Raw genomic sequence first — 19,659 nt, 5'->3', positions numbered from 1 at the left:
TAAAACAACAGAAAAAATAGGAGACAAACAATGTTGCTGGGTTTTCATGGAAAACTTCTGTTAATACTGACACGAGAAACAAGAAAGAAAACTCCGGAAGGAACGTTGAGCAACACTCTCCTGCCTTCGTGTGCAGAGACACTGTTACAAAGCAAGCACAAGGAAGGGAGAGCACAGGACACAGCTCAGGAATGATGTGACACCCGCTGCCCCTTTGCAAGGCAGAGGCAGAGCTGTGGCAGGCTTGTCTAACTGCTTCAGCTCACAAGCACCGTCCTGGGTCTTCATAAAGAAGACACTGAATCGGAGCCACACCACAGGCTCCATCCTGAGGCTCAGATTCTGGAGCGTGGGTCTCTCATCTGCCACCCGAGTTTGAGCACCACAAAGATGTGTCACCTGCTCAGAACGCTGTGTACTTGTGAGCTGCCAGGTGGAAGACAATGGTAGAGTTGTCCGCATGGAGCTTTTCTGTGAGATGTACACCAGGCTGGCTCTGAGCTCCAAAATGTAGATGTAGACAGATGTCAGATGTAGACCAGGCTGACCCTGAACTGCAAAATCTGCCTGCTTCTGCCTCCCAGGTTTTTGGATTAAAGACCACACCCAACCTTAATTACCGCCCTGGATACCAGTTCCCTTACCACCATCCAATAGTCTACATCACTCTCCTGTTTTATGTTCAGTCTGAAAACCTGCCTCAAGTCACCTGGTATCGAGTTTAGGTCACCAGCAACTGTGCAGAGGTAGCTGATACTTTGGCATTATTTCTACTCAGAGGGCAGGACCATAGGTGCCAAGGTCTTAGTGCGAAGCTTGCGTGCGGAGGATTGTCTCAAACCAAGGGCTGCAATGAGGAGGCACACATGTACTTAGTAGGGTCAGTCTCTGCCTCGCCACACTATTTAAACTCTGCTGGGGCAGGGAGACCCAGAGCCCCTGATGAGGCTAGCCAGGCTCTCCGACGCAGCCAGCGATGCAGAGAAGGGGCTGTGAGCAACTGCATGCTTCTCCACAGGCTGCAATGGAAGTGCAACAGATGCTTACAGCGATTCTCCCTGCGTCCTGTATCAGTGCACAGTCTCATTCATCTGCACATCTTCTCTTCTATCAGAAGAATCCACCTCTTCATTCTTGAAAGCTTTGGGTGGGCAGACCAGGTTTCAGGTGGCCCCTAAATCCCGACAGCCATCTTTGTGGTTCACATACTCTAGATTGTTAGTCATCAAAGGCTAGACAATTCATCGTGAGATTTTAAAAACTGCCTTTTTCTGAACCCACTGCTGTCTTGGAACAGGGCTTCTTAACAGGGACTTTGCCCCTTAGGAGACAGCTGGCCAAGAGCTAGAGACATTTGGACTCCTACAATGGGAGAGAGGGAACCTCATATACAGAAGGCCTGAGATGCTAAGGATCAGAAAGTGGGGAGCAGGAATCAAACCTTAATTTGGAGTATTTCTACCTCCACCCCATCACCACTCCATCCCCACCCCCACCTCATCCCCCACCCCCAGGGGCAAAACACATGCCAACCAATCATTGACCCAAAGACCAGGAATTCTGTGACCACAAGTAAAAGGGTTGTCACAGGCAGAAGACAACACACACCCAGTGGCTGAGCTTTTCCATCTTTCTCCCTCAGTTTATGAAAACAAAGAATACAGAACTAAAGAGAGACAATATAAACTGTCAAAAGCTAAGAAAGAGCTTTCCAATGAAGAGAAACCACATTAACCAACGGGCACGCTCAGCTGAGTTATGGCTCAGGGACCGAGCAAGAGACTGGCATGCACAAAGTCCTGGATTCAACCCTGGCAAGACAGCCCAGAAAACAACATGGTCCCATGTTTCCTCATCTTACCTTGTTGACAGTTCCATGAAGAAAGTATTTATAGCTTCATTTTAATTCCCAGGAAATGAAGGCTCTGTGACCTTCACCCTTGTCCCCAAGAGTCTGGAGCGCTGGTGAACCCTAGCCATTGTGGAGTGCGGATTCTAGCTGAGGACTCTGATCTGCTGGGCCATGCTGACACTTGACCATTACACAGTTTCCAAGGAAAACAAAATCAGACATGAAGCCCCAGAGTAGAGGTCATTTCATCAAGGCTCCAGCTAGCAGTGGTCAGAAATAAATCCCTCAGCGGGCCCTCAGCGCAGGCTGTCCTGGAACTCACCGACATCCACTGCCTCTGCTTCCCAAGTGCTGGGATAAAAGGTGCTAACACTGTACCCAGTTCTTATTCCTATTTCATCCTGGTTTCATTCACCCTCACCTCCATTTTTTGTTTTTTGTTTGTTTTTGTGTTTTTGGTAGTTTGAGACTGGGTCTCACTGCGCAGCCCAAGCTGGCTGGGAACTCATCCTGATGTTCCTGCCTCCTGCACTCTGGGGGTGACCAGAAAGAGCTCACACTCCGTCCTCTCATGTCGCAGAGGAGATGAACTGGTGCTGCCAGTGCCGACAGAGCGGGACCACTACAGTGTTGGCCACGCTGGTCACTGGCCACACAAGGCAATGAGATGCTGCTTCCTTGCTTTCCAAAATATACCTGTATCTTTATCTCCCTCTCTCCAGTATATAAAACAAACAGACAGACAGACAGACAGACAGACAAGTGCTGGAGATGCTGCAGACCGAGGTATGTCCTGGTCTAAAACGCTCAGTGCGGCCTCACACAGGAGTTGCCTGAAGTGAGCTATGGGGTTGGTAGGGCAGGCAGACACCCAGGAAGACCATGGATCCTCTACCATAGGTCAGGTTTCCAGTTTAAGACACTTGCTAAGGCAATATAGGGAACTCATTATTTTAAAGGGGATCAAAAAATATTTTTATAATTCCATTTTAAAATTTGTTGCATTTTTATGTCTGTTTTTGCCTGAGTGTATGTACATTAGAAGTCCATGATTAAAACAGGCATAGGTGAACCACATAAACCAACTGGGGTGTTTAGGGGACTTTGCTGTGGTGCTGGGACCTGAACCCAGGTCCTCTGCAATAGCAGCAACTGTTCTAACAAATCTAGCTCTCTAGTCCCTAGGTTACATTACTATTTATCTGTGTATACGCGCATGTGTATATTTATATGTGTATTATTTAATCTGTGTATATACGCATGCGTATCATTTATCTGTGTACATGCGCATGTGTATATTTATCTGTGTATATGCGCATGTGCATTATTTATCTGCGCATATGCGCATGTGTAATATTTATCTGTGTATATGCGCATGTGTATCATTTATCTGTACATATGTGCATGTGTATTATTTATCTATGTATATGCGCATGCATATATTTATCTGTGTATACACGCATGTGTATTATTAATCATGTGTATCATGGCACACTGTGGAGGGCAGAGGACAATGTTTAAGAGCCAAGTTTCTCCCTTCCACCAAGTGGATCCTAGTGATGGCATTCAAGTCTTTAGGCGTGGTGGCAGACACCTTGACTGCTGAGCCATCTTATCAGCCCTTAAGAGGGATCTTACATAAGGCTGTTTATCCTAGAATCAGCTGTCCAGTATATACTTAAAATTTTATAGCTTTTTATCTGAGTATCACACAGGACTGCAGACGAATGCTTTTCTAGACTATTTCTCAACAGTTTGTTTTCATTCCTGGAGAAGGAACTCTGACCCAAGGCTGACTGGTAGCTCTGGCTCTGTGTGTAAAAGGCACCCAACTCATAGGATTCTGTTACCTTCTAGGTCAAGAAACACCAAGGTGGCCCTGCAGTTGACACAGGGTGGCCCAGAACAATGAGAGTCACGGTATTACTTCACTGGTCCTGCCTGTGTGCTTCCTTTAAGATCTGGATCTGCTGTGCCCCCTCCTCTCATAGCAATTTCTGAAGGGAAGGAAAGGTGGCACACAATCCGGAACGAAGTGCGGAGCTGGCCCTGACAACCCTTGACGCACAAATCTCCCAAAGCAATACCAGCAGCCTTGAGGTGTAACACACCACGGAGTTCTCACCAACAGAGCAAGGGCAAGCAAGAAGAGCAGCTCAGGTGGCTCAGAGAAAAGGAGGGGTACGAAGCTAAGGTTACCCTGAGCTGCCTCACCCCCACAAGGCTGTAGATGAGGTTGGGGTGTGTGTGCACTGCACTGTCGTGAGGGCATGGCCAGCGGGAGCACAAGGCAGCAGCAGCAGGCTCCTTTCTCAACCTTGCCCGGAAACACGGGATTTTAGCAGGCAAATCAGAATGGGGCAACCTCTCAGCAGGTCTCCCCACAATCGTGGACAGAGACCTGCACTGAGCCTCAGAAGCCTAATTTACTTCGCTCTTTCTTCTTCCAGGGATGCTCAGCACACATTCGGCTACAGAGGTCTCTTTGGCCATCTTTCAAGTGACTGCTACCTATTCCGTATTTGAGAACCCTGACCATTAGAAGAAACTCCCTTGCTTGCTCAGTTACAGGGAAATAGTGAGAACCAAGTCAGAAGACTCAAGATGTTTCCACCAAGTACAGTGCTTTCTCCTAAGGAGTGTCTGTCCCTCCGAATCAAAGTTGGTGATGGCTCAACTTAATTCCTGCCACTTATTGACCAGAAGTCACTTGAACAATGGAGCTGCTAGAAAACAGCCTGTGGCTGAACATCTTGTTGCTTTTGTGATTTTCCCCACGGGAACTCGAGTAAAGAGAAGTCAGCAGCACAGGGAACCTACAGCCACACTAAGTGCAGCTCCTGCTCAGTCCAAAGCCCTGAGTCCATGGGTTTCAATCCACAGGCCAGACAAGGGCAGCAGCTGCAGACGGCCATAGGAGGTGACGGGGCAGCGATGGCGACAGTCCTGAGACTTGCTGATTCTACTGAGGCCCAGGTTTTAGGTCGATCACAACTTACCCTGGCTGACAGTGGCATTTGTCCATGGATGCCCAAGTGTGTTTGGGGGTTTTGATTTTATTTATTTATTTATTTATGCCTCAGCAGCAAAGTTAGATGTTACAGAAACCACGAGACCTCCTGAACTGTGAATGTTCTGTCCCTGCATTGGGACAAAAAAATCATTTGCTGGCCACTACCCTGACAGGTTCTGAGTCTACACATCATCCTGGTCTTGTATCTACACTTCCGTTCTTATCCTTTGGCTCAATGTTGCTTCCTCTGTGGGGTCTTTCTTGAATACCTGGCTTAGAGAGCAGCCAGCTTCACTCTGTGTGGCAGTCCTTCACAGCTCTTGGCTGAGGCCACTGGCTCACTTAGTGAGCTGAGAAAGCTAAGCTTCCTAAGGGTGAGCCTGGCCTGTGTGCCCCACTTCCTTCTCAGTGTATAGATGATAAGTGTGCACGCTACAGTCAGATCACATCTGTGTGAAGGGTGCCACGAACATTCAGTTCACCTGGCCACCGAGTATCACAGCAGAACCAAGTGTCCTGTCTTCAGGCAGTAAGATAGCTTTTTGATATTTACAAAAAAGGGAGATACCTACTCCCTTCTCAAAGGTTTATGTGATGATACACAGTAACTATATGAGACTCCGAGGTAAGACAGGATGTATCACATGCCAACAGGAAGAAGGAAAACAGGATTGAGAGCTTCACGGATTCTGGGCACCAAGGGACAGGTGTTTAGCACCTGCTCGTACCCTCCCACCCATCTCTACTCCAGTGGAATTCAACCCCGTCAAAACATAACCCTCTGCCTATAAATAGAAAGGTCTTTGAGACACTAATTAAAAATAAGTCTGGCATTTGGAGTCTCTGATAAACAAAGGGCCAAGAGCAGAAACAAACACAACAGTTGCCCGTTTGATCTATACATAGGTATTAAGGACTGCCAGTGTCTCCCCAGGGGCTTCTTTCAATTACTCCTAAATCTGTGGACTTGGAAACTATGTAACAAAGTCACCTTCCCAGTGAGCTACTAAGAAATCGGTTTTTGTCAGTGTAACCCACTTTACTAACTCTGAAAACCACTAGAAAAGCCAGCATATCTAAAACAGAAGCTCAAAACTATAATGTGCTGAAGAGAGAGCCTGAAACCACCACTGTGCCACATGCATCTCATTTTGTGCATTTCCCATGCGAGGGGCCCAAGTTTCAAGTGCCCAACAGCCCAGGTGCCAGAGGCTGAAGTGTACAGAAAGCTCAGAGCTGGTTTTCTTATAGTCTCTGCATTTTAGAGCGCTGTGTCAAAGACCATTTCTCTTTGAACTTTTTTCCCCCCTTAGGATGATTAAATATATTAAATATTTATGACTTTGTATTTTTCAAAGCTGGAACCCACATAGGATCTGTACTGCACTCTGAATAAGCTACACGATACTGAGGCTCACATCACTGCTTCACCACAAGTATCCAATTGTACTTTTTAAACCATGGCTGTTAGATTCGTTTTTCATTTCCTTTACACATGGCTTCTTTCTTGTCCTAGCTGAATGCAGCTGGGATGCTCCCACACATCTGAGCTGAGTTTCCTTAATGAGCAAGGGAAAGGCGGCACCACCAGAGCACAAAATGACCCGCCCAAGTCTTAATTCAAATGACTCCACCCTGTTGCTCAAGCTTTTAGGAAGCTTGTACTATCTTCATGGTTTACCCATAGGAGGGAAATCTTGGGCCTCCAACAATTACAAGTGATCACCGGGGAATACTGGAGGAGGCAGGAGCTGATTACTTGCTTCTGGAAGACCAGTCCTTGACTGGCACAGGGCATCAAACTAAAGCCAGCAGTGAGCTCATCTGTCTTCCCAGCAGTGGGGGCACACGGGTTGAACTGTTACCTCGGCATCCTGCTCCTGGAGGCGGTACGTCTGCTGGAGGCGCTGCAGTGTCTGGGGGCTCAGGCTCTTCTGCTCTAAGAGACACTCCAAAAGCAAGACGATCTGGTCCGGAGAAAGCTGCGGACAAAAAAACCAGCCCTTGAAACATCATGGACCCAGCAAGAAGTTAAAAACAGGGTTCTGAGCAAGGAGAGCAAAGCCAGGGTAACTCAGGAACGGTTCTATGTCTGAAAGATGGAGTGTGCGGGTGCTGACTTTGTTCGGACATCAGGTTTATACTCTCTGCAGCCCCAAAGATCGCATACGCCACAAAATGTTTCCGGCTAGACAAGGACTCAAGAGATTATCCAACCTTAGGCAAATCCACAGGAGTTACCATAAGTAGGTAGGTTCAGATTTCTTTTCTGAACCATGTTAAGCCTGCAAGGCACCTGTTGAACCCTGAAAAATAAACACAGTGTAACAACTGCCTCCTCTCACAGCCCCTCCCCTTCATGAGGAGTCTATTTTTAACCTGTGAGTTTAAGATACTAAAATGCACTTTACAGACTGCAGGCAAGCAAACGCACAGCAATGGACACACCTAAGTACACACAGTCTGTCTCACTCAGTACTCAGAGAGCTTTCACACCAAAGTCGCTGGGAGAATGGCTAAGAGCAATGGGGGGGGGGCATCTGTGTGCAATACAATGGCAAAACAGAATAGCCATGGACAAACAACAGCATTGCTCAGGCAGAAGCCACGCCCTGCCGGGCCATCTCAAACCAGCAGCAGAGTGAAGAGAAAACTCAAGGTACACCTGTACTGACTGAAAAAGGTTCATCCTAAAATCAGAGTTTTACAATTACTTACACAAATCCCACAGGCCTAGATATGCCTGACGATCCTGAGCAAATCAAACTTCTGGGGTCCAATGCTGGGCCAGCAGAGGTGCCTATGAACACCAGGATTTTAACTAACAACTTCTATCACACAAAAGATGATAACTTACCAAAACGCTTTTCTCTTCTCGTCTCTCCCCTTTGACCTAAAATACTTTGCCTGAACCACCCCCTTCTCCGCAATGTGAACACACTGGGTAGTCTCACCAAGAAAGTATCTCTCTCTCAACCCTTCCTTCCCTCCCTCCCTCTTCTAGCCTGGCTGGTCTGGAACTCTCTGCTTCCCCTGGGGTGTTGGGATTACAGGGGTGCGCTGTCACATTTAGTATTTCTAATGTTTCTGTCTCACCCTAAATCTTAATGAACTCGTTTTCCCAGAGGCAGCACAGTGCCCAGCGTTGGTTCCTCGGTGTATTTAATATGTAGTTTTTCTCTACCTATGGTTATACCATGGACAGATTTGGGCTCCTGACCAGGCACCAGTGGAGTATCCTTCCTAGAGGCGCCTCCTTTCCACCACTGAGAGCCCTGGCTGGGGCATGTCTCTCCGGTCCTCTTCCTTCTGGCCGCCCACCAGACCCCATTAGACCTAACAGCAGCGTTGGCATTTCCAGGGAAGCCGTAACTTGTCAGCCCAAGGCCTTGAGTGTACCTTTCTCTAGAGACTGCACACCTCAGACACCGTCCCGCACAGTGTCTGCCCCGGGTCCTTAGCTGAGGCCCCTCAAGTCACCCACTGCTTCTCTAGGTTTTGTTGCTGCAGTGGCTAACGTCACCCATATACCTGACCATATCCATCCTGGGTTCAAACACTGAACACAACTCCATTTAAAGAGTGAGAACTGCTAACATGTGAGCCAGACAAAATGCTTGGATCGACACCTGTGTGCTGTTTTCCTTCTGAGCAGAGAGCTCACATCTGCACACAAACAGAATCAGAAGATCATGGAAACCTTTCATCGTCTCAAAACTGAGGCAATGGAAACATTCAGAACTAAGCCCCTACTTTAAGACTGACAGCGGAGACGGCAGCAGGGCTGGCAGGAGGAGGGCACATGCACTCAACCCTTTGGGCTGTTTCCTAGTTTACCTGGCTCTAATTAAAAGGCGGGAAAGAGTGAGGGTGCCCACCCCTTCAAGGATTCCACCCTCCGTCATTCAGGAAGGTACAGACGCCCTCATGCAAGTGCTGACTTGTTCGGAGGTGGGCAGGACAGAAGGCACAGCCATGCTGAACATTTCTCCTTTAATGCTGGGAGATCTCTGCTAGTCTGGCCTTTGTAGAACGGACTTGGAGAAAGCACTCCATTAGTAAACAACCTGCAGCCACCTGGCTCTCCAAGTCATGGGAAAATGTAGCCTCTAAACAATGAAGAAAGTAGAGACAAACTCGTGGCCTAATGCTGTTTTCAGCCACAGATAATAAACTAACATTCATTCACAAGTAAATATTATACACAAAAAAGGATTACAGGCTTGAGAAGAGGATGCATTAAAGCAAAAGTATTTTAATAGAGTGAACTTTGTAAAATACGTATTTGCTCCCTGTCAAGCCATCCTGCAATGGAAAAGTTGTAACACATGATAAATGTTCACAGAGAGACTGAAAGATCTCGAGTACTTGCAAATGTGCTGGGAGGCAATGCTGGACAGTGGGCAGTCCTGGCAGCTGGCACAGGGGAATATCGCACTCCCAACCACGTAGAAATCAAATGACTTTCATATATCTTTGGGATCAATTGTGTGCTATCACTGAGGCATTGCAGGAGACAGACAGTGTCAGCTGTATTATGGTGCCATCGAGAAAAACAAAACAAACAGAAAAACAAACAGAAAAGAGCCCATGTTGGTGAGCATCGGGCCCCCGGGATGCCAACTTGAAATGTTTTCCACAAGATCTGCCTTTCTGGCTGGGGCTGACAACTCATGCTCGAAATTCAGTTGCAAGAGGAGAGAAAATTCTTCCATTTCACAAACAAGGATCTATGATAAGGTTATTATTTCCACAATGGGAACACCTCGGTATTATAATAAGACCTCTGCCCAGGAAACTTGAGACAAAATAAGACCACGAGACGCCCAGATCATGAGGGCTCTTGAAAAGAAAGAACCACACAGGCCTGTAAAACTGATTCAAACGAACACAAGAAACAAGCAACAGGAAGTCAGGCAAGTACAAACACTATTTGTTAATTGTGGAAGTCTGTACTCTTGCCATAAACATTGGAGACTTCATAGTCATTAATTATGAAGAAATGTACAAAAAAAAAGTTAGCTTCATTTGTTCCCCTGCAGAGTTAAAAACGGAGACAAGCGGCACAACTTTCAACTGTTTTAAAGTTTCCTGGAGAGAAAATGTGAAATTTCCAATCCCCGACCCCCATTCGCAAGTATAAGCGGCACAAAAGAAACAAACTCTGGCTCTTCCAGGAGGCAGGGGCGGATGTCCCTCTGAGCTCCCGAGACAATCCACACGACTGCAGCCCCCACCTTCCCTCCCTCCCATCAGCACAACACAATCAGAAAAGCCAGTTTACCCTCAAATCAGACATGCCACAGATGCAAGTCTCACCATGAAGAGTCCACAGGCACAAACATCAGGGCTGCAGCTGGCATGTGCTGAAGGACAGGGGAGCCCCGAGCCCCTCCTTTGCAGCCCAGCTGGTGCACAGCAGAGGCCGGCATGAGGAAGGAAGTCAGTGCAGCTCCAGACGGAGTGAGCCTGAGACTAATGCAGCCACAGACTGACAGTGGCGTGAGTTCTATTATTACCCCATTATCACTCTGGGATCTGAGCCGAAATGAAGCATGCTTCCTCCCTGGTGCCATTTCCTTTTATCCTGGCTGGAGACTAAAAGCGGATCAATGGGGCAATAATGTATGATGTCACTTCCATTATAGCGACAGCCTCCCCTCCTCACAGTCTGTCTGAAACACACAGAAAGATCAATTCTTCCCAAAAATGGTTAAAAAATGCTTTGGGAGCATGCATCTTCCAGAAAAGCATTCTCTGCTATATTTGTCTATGTTACTTCGGCAGGAACTGTTTACACAGAACAAAACAGAAGAAATGGGGGAGGGAGAAAAATCTCAAATTCTCCTGTAGGCTGGAGACTTGCTGGCTGAAATTCAATCCAAGCAGGGGCCAAGGCAGAATGTGAGCTGTTGGCCTTTGAAAGTCACGTGTAGAAGGTGAAAGGTGACCTCACAGATAGAAAACACCTTTCATTTTATGAGGCGTTCCGAATCTGGAAAATTCCTTGCCACCTTTTCCAGGAAACACAACCACCACTCTGCAGGCCCCAAGACAACCCACTCAGGTCCATGGGTGCCTGGCACCGATGAGACACATGAATGGAACCAAGGAAGACCAACATTGCTCTGAGCCTTAAAACACAACTCCATCTAGTGATTTTCACTAGCAGAAGATTCAAGATACGAATATAATCAAGAAAGTTCCGACAGTCCAGAGAGAAACAGAAGCAGGAGCAGGAGCAGGAGGAAGCCAGGTCTCTGCCGGACAGGAGAGGGCTCCTTCTTCCTGAGGCGGCACCACCAACAGGCGGAGTTCAAGGGTGGTGTCGGCAGGACTTCAGGACAGAACTAACCTGTCTTCCATGCATTAGAAACTTAAAGAGAAATCAGGGCTGCTGTCGCTGCTGCTACTGCAGGCAGCAGAAAAACCTGTTCTCTGCACGGGCTTTTGCTCTAATCACATTTTCAAGAACAAAACACAGACTAGAATACGGACCGTGAATTCTGCCTGCACTATTTTGAGAGTAAAACTGGAGGCTGCTGTAAATGGAGGTTATTCAGTAATGAAAAGTGAAAATACTGTTGCTTCAAACCACAGAAATCAACCAACAGGCAAAGATTCCTATGGTAGCATCGGTTACTTTGAGTTATCAAGCATCTTCAGAAATAACCCCATAGCCACACTTTTCAGTGATCACTGCAGCAGCCCCACTCTAACGTGGGAAACGTTACTAACGGCTTGAGATGATAGGTGAATGTCTAAGCCATGCTTTGATAACAGCTCTTCCAAACTGCTACAAGGTGAAAGAACGCAGGAGCCACAAAGAGCAGGTACAGAGAAATCCTCCGGTTTCCAGATGGGAGAGTCAATGTGCTATGATTTTAGCCTCTGATATAAGTAATATCCAATCTATACACAGTGTGACAGAAAGTATGTTCTGTGTGTTCTGTGAACTACGTGAACCAGACCATGTGTCAGCTGGATCCTGCAGCCATGTGTATACTAATATTTTATGCTATTACATATTTTAGAAACTAAATCACTCTAAACGCTCAAATTGAAAATTCCCAAGGATCTCACAAGAGATGCTTGAGGTTTTCATGTCTGCCTGCCTGGAATCTGCCAGACCCACAATAATGGGACAGGGGGTGGAAAACATTCCCCCCAATTCATGCTTCTGGGGAGAATCAATTCAGAGAAGCCCCGGTGCTTCAGGCCGTCTTCTCCTTAGCCGAACGATTTCCAAAGAACAGAACTTTTAAGTATCAGAAACTACTTTCAATTTCTTGTGTTCAGATTTTCCCCCATTGAAATTTGTTGCTTACTTCAATACTCTGACCTAATTCACCCACAGTTTATGCAACGACTGATGAACTAGTCTTGAATGTATATGTAAATTTTGATGAACTTGACCTTCTAATTTATAATTTATAGGGATGTTTTCTAGCTCTAAATTTTTTGTTATATGCAAATTTATCTCAATGTAAAGCCTAGCATGTGAATAAATATGCTGTTGTTAAAACTTTCAGAGGATTCTGATGTAAAATCAGTGTTACAGCTACACCATGTGATACTTTGTAGGGGCTGCTTCTGGGTATAGCAAGATCAAAATGGAATGTAGACAAAGGCTGCATTTGGGTAAATGCTACATTTCTCTTTTTCTTTTTGAGACAGGTTGTGATGTAACTCATGCTAGCTTGAAACTTACTATGTAACAAAGATTAACAGTGAACTTCTGAAGTTCCCACTTCCGGAGTTCTGGAATTATAAGCATGTGCCACCATACCAGAAGCGTGTGAGTGTGTGTGCACGTGTGTGTGTGAATGCACATATGCACATGCTCAATAAGCACTCTACCCATCTAGTCACATTTCTAGGACAAGTAAAATAAGGTCTTTCTTCTAAAGACCTAGAAGAAAATTAAGGAAGACCCAGTCAAATTTTGAGTCACCCATATAAGACACTTGGTCCTTTTTTTTCTGTCTATACCTTAATCTGAAATAATTTTCTTAAACCCTGCTGCATATATTTCCTGATAAATTAACGGAGAGAATGTATATTTTAAGAAGAAGCTCAGACTACAACCTAATCTAAGTCTGTGAAGGCAATGATGAACAAGTACCAGACAGGCAGTGGCGAGGGCCTCTAAAGAGCAGGCCTAGCTACGGTAATTCCCCCCTGCGCACACAGAAATCTTCCATGTTTTGGCTTCAGAACTTTTGCCTTTAAGTCAGTGACATTATTGTTAAATAGAAAATACCACTTCTGTGCAACCAGGGCTCAACAGCTTAAGGTATTTACTGTGCAAGTCTGGTAACCTGAGTTCAATCCACAGATCCATATAAAGGAGAAGGCATGAACCGTGAGTTCCTCTGATCTCTATATGCAAGTCATGGCACATATGTGTACACACACACATACACACACAGAGAGAATAAAGTTTAAAAGCTGGAAGAATATTAAGTATTCCAAATGCTTGTAGATACACACAAAGCCAAGCCCTAATGATCACATACTCTGGAATGTCAGGAGAGTTTTCAAGCACACTCTAATTTTTTTGACCCATGAGAAAACATAGTTAAACCATAAATCTACTCAAGCCTAGAAATGTCCTCTATTTCTCTAACTTCCCATATTACTCTGTCAGAGTGAGACCACCTGAGCAGCTTCATCACAGATGTGCAGCTCTCACTACGTAACCAAGCTGACACCAGAGCCTTCCCAGTTGACTTTGTTTCATGTAGTTCTGCCTCCTGTACAGGTGAGACACTCATGCTCACAGAGCAAGGGCTGCAGTTGGCCTGGAACGTGAGTTTTCTCTGAATGAGGGTTAATGAGCACAACAGCCCACCTCCTGCAGAGAACGCCGGCTTCAGAGCTATATCATGAAAGCTGGAATCCTCAAGCTGAAACAGGACAACGTGCGCTCAAATACAACTCTGTTAGCTTCTGTTGAGAGCAGACATATGTAAGCAAATTTCTAATAGTCTGAAACCACCACATCTGTTTCATGTGCCACCTATTCCTGAATTTCATACTCAAATGCTTATTAGGAAGAATTCAGTGTCCAACATGGCAAGAAGAAATAATAGGGTAACAATGTCTGCAAGGAGAGTCATCAATAAACAATTTAAGGTGTGAATGAATCTATTGAGAGCAGATGGGTAGAGAGCTACAGAAAAAGGTTCAGAACAGAAAATCCTCATTTCTAAAGTAGAACAAATTCAAAGAATTCAAATTCAAATGCACGACCTAGAAGGCTTTGCCAGCACTGTGTGGTGATGACGCCAATGTCTTCAGATGCAATGGACCAGGCTGAGAGCAGCCCAGGATTAGCAAAGCACGGGGCTCCATGAGAGCTTGTTCCATTTGCTTGACTTCCGTGCTAAACTCGCTAACAAGGATTAAACTTTACAGTGGAAAAAAAAAACCTCAGCCACAAACACATGTTAGAGTTAATAATAAAAGGGACAAGAAGGACTACGAAAGTCCAGGGAAGCCACTGCTCAATTGGGTTAGCTTATACATTCAGGTGTAGGTATAATCATTTTGAAACAGTTTCTAAATGAATTTCACTCTTGACTGTTCTGAGGTCAGAACAATACATCCCCTCACCCCTGGCTCTGGCCTTTCTTCTTCACAGAAGCAACTGTACAACATAAATATATTTTTGGTTAGATTTTATTTTCTAATGTTCTGCCTTTCCTACTGAATCTAAGCTACCCACAGATTCTGGCCACATGTCTACAATTTGCCTGTTGACTTCTGTTGTATCCTTACCATACATATATCCAACCACAACTACAGAGGAATGGCAGGGAGTTGGATGAGGGTGCCGCATCTCCCAGTATGAATTACTACAGGAAAAAACAAAGTAACGAGGTTGTTATTTAATAAAATGTGGGGTCCCACTGTCCAATTGCTAATGTGTGACAGTCTCATTTCATAGAATAATTTAAGTTGTGTAAGGCAGGGGAATCATGTTTGGACCCATTTTCGTACACTCTGGGATTCCAGTCTGTGTATTTTACATCCTGGATTGACTCTGAAAAAATTCAAGAAAATTCATGCAAGGGAAAAGAAATGAACAGCTTCAAGGGAACAAAGCAGAAGGTAGGCTTCAGGTCTTCAGGCCATGCATTCATCTTTTGTGTACCTAAAGGGGATAAAGGGGATGGAGGCCATATTAGGCCAGCATTTGATATAAAGAAGAAGCTGCTGTCTGTGGATGTTCAGCATATGGGACAGGAACCTCACCACTCTGCCTGTGTAAAACTATGTTCCACACACAGTGAGCAGGCAATTCATCAACAGCTGGCAACCCCAACACAGGACAGGTCCTGAAGTCCAAGAACGGCCTGGGTGCTGGGGTCTAAGGTCTACTGTGAGCTCCAGGCTAGATACAGAGCAGGTATGGCCACAGCCAGCCACAGTCAGGGCTGGGAAGTCAGAAAGCCTCTGCTACCATGGAATTCAAAGTCCACAGTGAGAGAAGAATCTAAACCTCAGCGGGTCTGAGGCTAGGCAGGTTCTTTCTCAGAAACTGGTATGAGTGTGAGTAACCCCAAGACATGCTTTTCAGCTGTAGCTAAAATCTCAAGGGCACCAAGTCACAGCTAAAAATGCCGCAAAAATCAAGCTGCTCTGCTTCTGGCCTTTCAGTGCCTTGCTTTGCATAGGTACAATGGACCCATTTAGAAAATCCAGACTTGTTTTGTTGCAGTGTTCCTGCATTCTAAGTGGTTTAATTATTTAATCTCTAGTGGAAAATACTATACAGAGACTGATCTTCTCAAATCCTAGTGGATCGGTATAAATTATTTTGGAACCTGCAAGTTTTTGATTGTAAAACTGAAGTTGGGTTTCCTTTTTAAAAGAAAAATTTCTTACAGAATTAAATTTCAAAAAGAGAAACATTAAAACTAGACTTCAGTCACCATGGCTCACATTCCTGTTTCTTACCGTTTCTACCACTGTTAACACACCAACTAAAACAGTCATTATTCCAAAGTCAGACAGGGCTCTAGTTTACACAATGCAAGAATCAATACACTACAGTGTACCCCCCAAAAGTGTGCAATTATGAAGTGCCAAAGAAAACACAGTAAAATTCAAAATAACCTAAGGAAAAAGTGACCGCAGATCCCCCAGTGCGGGGAGACCCAGAAATCACTCACTTCATAATCACTCACTTAAACGCCACAAGCTGAGAACCACTTCCCTGCTCATTTCAAACTTAGCTTCTCAACTCAGACCTTTGCGAGGAATAACCACAGCCAAGGCAGAAATACAACGAACACACTGTGCACTGCAGGGCAACCCAAACAAACGCCGTCAATATCAAGGGGAAAGTGTGGCCACTTCCCGATCTGGGCTCCCATCTGAGCTGAGCGCGGACACAGTTGTCTAGAAACTGAAGTTAACCTGTTGAGCATTCCCAGGAGAAAGCCAGAATCTGCCACTGTGTCGCTGTTTTCTGCGGGAGTGTCCTTCCAGCGTTCCCCTCCGCAGGGCACCGCAGGGTATCTGTTTGCTAATCTCTTCCACAGGCTCAGCAAGAAACCGCAATCCCGACGCCCTAGAACGCACTCCCAGAAGAAACGCCCTCAGCAGGGGAGAACAAAGCAGCAAGGTCCAGGACCACTGCAGGGCCAGCTGGGAGCCCTGGCCTCCTTACCTTGACCTGGGACCTGCACCTGCCGCCCCAGGCTGATAAGGGCCTCTCGTACCGCCCACCTTCGTGCCAGCCAATCCACAAGCCCGCCCCGCCCTGACAGCCACCCCCACCCCGCACCCCCCTCTCCGCAATTCCACTAATTAGACGTTCGCCTCCCACCCGACACTTACACAAGACACAGACCAGTCCCAGCACAGCCTGCGATTCAAATGCGAACAAAGGCGGGCGTAGCCATGGCACTTTTCCCCAATTCACTAAAGTGAGGACCTTGTCGGGGCTTAACCTCTACCGGAGCTGCATCCCAAGGACGTGAACAACACTTCCGTGAAGACCTTTCCAGCTACAACTGGAAAGAAAAACAACTGCTGAAACCAGTCTGGTACGGAGCAAACGCTCCTGGGTCACCTGGAAGCAATGTACAGGACCACGAGGGAGGACAGAGGGGGAATGAGCCACCCAGCTGATTTCTAGTAAACAATCTGCATAATTGCTAATTAGGAGTGTGGGAAGCTGGAAAGGGGACCGAGAGGGACACACACACTGACCGCTCACAGCAAACCAGAAGAAGTTACCTGAAAGAGCTGGGGGAAAAGCAGGCTAGAATAAGTTTCCTGGGTTCCCCCACAACACATCAGCAGCAGACTGGTCACCAGGACAGATCTCAACAACAGAACCTCTAGCTGACTCACTGTGAGCAAAGACTTATCCCCATGGAGAGGTGGACATTTGAAGGCTTATCCCAAACAAAATCACAAATATTTTCCCTAAATAAGCAGAATGCACCTAGCAGAATCCCATTTGCAATTCTAAGTATTAAAACTTTCACTCCAGTTTGAGATGCTGGGCGGAACTGGACTGACTAGAACCATACCCATAACATATTCAGAAAAACACGGCATTACAGGAAAGCTGCCTGGAACATGCTACCCGCCGTCTTGGTTTGAGCTAAGTCATATGTAGCCATTTAGAACTGTCCCCAAGCCTACAGGGTAAATTCGTGAGAAGTCTTTTTTTTTTTTTTTTTTTTTTTAATTGTAGGCAATGACCTGCTGCCTGGGAAGAAGAAATAAAAACCTTGGCCCTAAACAACCCCAGCACAAATAGATTACACAAGTTTTTCAGTGTGACCCGCCCACAACAGACTATAAATTTTCAAATTTCTAGCTATGGTTTCTGTCCTGTTTCAGGGTCTCTCTAGGATATGCTCCAGCTTGAGGTGAGGAGGTCTAACCGCCCAATGCTAGGGAAAGTTAATATCCCATTCTGTTTTCTTAGAAACACCATTTTTGTCTAGTGGCTAAGCCTGCTTTTCGGCTAAGCCCAATTTAAAGTTTAATAGTAGCAATCATCTTAAGTCTTTCTAAAACAAAAAATCAAGTAATTTGTAGATTAAACAGTATAAAGAAAGTGTTCAGACAAATGTAAACCAAGGCCAGAGTATCTATCTCAGCTTAAAGCTTTAATATCTGGGAAATAAAACACACAAAGAACTCCCAAACACCTGCTCTGGAGACCAAGTCAACATGCTGAACAATTGAGATGGCAGGGAGACCAACCCTTCAGAGGAGAACAGCACCCCAAACTCATCGCTTTCAAAATTCCTCCGTTACAATTTAGAAATTGAAGTCTTGGCTAAATTAATCTCATTTTGTGCAAGACAGAACATTTCCCTTCATTAAGACTGCTAATACTTTAAATAACGGTCATCAAAAATCATAATCCCCCAAAGCAGTTTTCAGAGTGAGAAAATAAGCAGTATAGAAACACTTCATAGAGGCCAGGTAAGACGCAGAAATCAGCACTGTCCCAGTGAAGGTTAGCTTTCAGCAGCTATCCCCACTGCTCACAGATCTTTAGGACGGTCTCACAGGGACTCAGGAGCTTCTCAGAGGCCCCAATGCTGCTGTTCAGGTTATTTTAAAAATAATATTCACTGTCCTTGATGAAAGTCAAGCCTTGGTTGGTCCATGCAACTTTTTTATTTTTTTTAAAAAAAAAAAAAAAAAAAAGGTCTGGTCTAGGTTTGTGTCCTCCCCTCCCCTGGGCTGGTCAGGCTCTCTCTTCCTAGGCTACCAGCATATGGGTCCCCATTTAAGTGGCAGCGGGGAGTCCTGCTATCCTGCTAGGGGAGGCCGTGGAAAAGAACCTTGGGGAGCAGGTCTCCTGGCCCAAGTTCTGGTCCCTGCTGGCTTCCCCTGCACAACTGCCCTCACTGGTAGAGCCCACTGACCTGGGAACAGGGTCTGCAGCACAATCCAATGTTCAAGTGTAGAGACACCAACCTGCGACCCACTTAGGTTCTGGAGTGAACCCACAAAGGCCCACTTGCCTCCCATGCACACAGCTGCACAGTCCCGAATGTTGCCAAAGCGCAGCCTGACACCGGTAAGCTAGAAGCCTCTGCTTCAGTGCCCTGCCCTAGGGGGCCTCCCCGCACCAGGGGTTTGCTACAACAGGACCAGAAATCGAGCACAGAAAAGCCCACCCCTCAAGGCACAACTCTGGTTCTCAAGAGTTTCAGTAGGTGGCTCTCCTATTTCACTAAGAACTACCCTACCCATGGCCACTGTGTCTGCTGAGATTTTTGGAGCCTCTGGAAGCCTGGCCTGTGTCTTGAATTAATGTAACTTGTCTCCTAGTAAGATCTTGGCCCGTTAACAGTTATTCTTAGCAACTAAATGATGGAAATGTGAAAATAGTCCAACTTAAAAGAGAAATCAAAGACAATGCACTTAAAAACCTACACCCTTAATTTCACAGCCATTATAGGCAAATGTCACGTCTATTTCAGGGGTACTTCCTGGAATCTAGTGACAGCTTAACCGAGTAGCTCCACCATGTGCAAATGAAAATTGCACCTCACAGCCCAAAGCTACCCCACTGCCTCAGCAACCACTCTGTGCCGGGGACAGTGTTACCGGAGGTCTGGAAAGAGATGGCCTGGAGAGATGGAACGGGAAATTGCATAATGTACAAGCATATCTAAACAGTGGTCACAGGCACGGACCGGCTCACAGATGGGTCCTGGAATGCAGGCTTGAATGTTAAAAAATAGTATGTTATTGAAGTTTTTCCATTAAAGTGTTAAAAAAAATATATTGCAAAAAATATACA

General features: G+C 45.9%; 1 protein-coding gene across 6 annotated transcripts in view; it reads right to left on the bottom strand.

The window, feature by feature from the left end:
- The window catches only part of Aopep (aminopeptidase O (putative)), a 272,203-nt gene that overhangs the window by 15,297 nt on the left and 237,247 nt on the right, over positions 1 to 19,659 (bottom strand). For all 6 annotated transcript variants that reach the window (XR_015734915.1, XM_087896652.1, XM_048447617.3 and 3 more), the window contains one exon: positions 6,731 to 6,847. Coding sequence is in view for 4 of the 6 variants with exons in the window: in XM_087896652.1 (XP_087752778.1) it covers positions 6,731 to 6,847 (117 nt within the window). In the remaining 2 variants the exon portion in view is untranslated. Of the gene's footprint in view, positions 1 to 6,730; positions 6,848 to 19,659 lie in introns of those variants that run through there.

The sequence above is a fragment of the Myodes glareolus genome, chromosome 14 (genome assembly GCF_982192425.1).
Source record: "Myodes glareolus chromosome 14, mMyoGla1.1, whole genome shotgun sequence".
Taxonomy (NCBI): domain Eukaryota; kingdom Metazoa; phylum Chordata; class Mammalia; order Rodentia; family Cricetidae; genus Myodes; species Myodes glareolus.
Note: the sequence above shows the minus strand (reverse complement) of the source record. Positions and strands in the feature narration are given on the sequence as shown.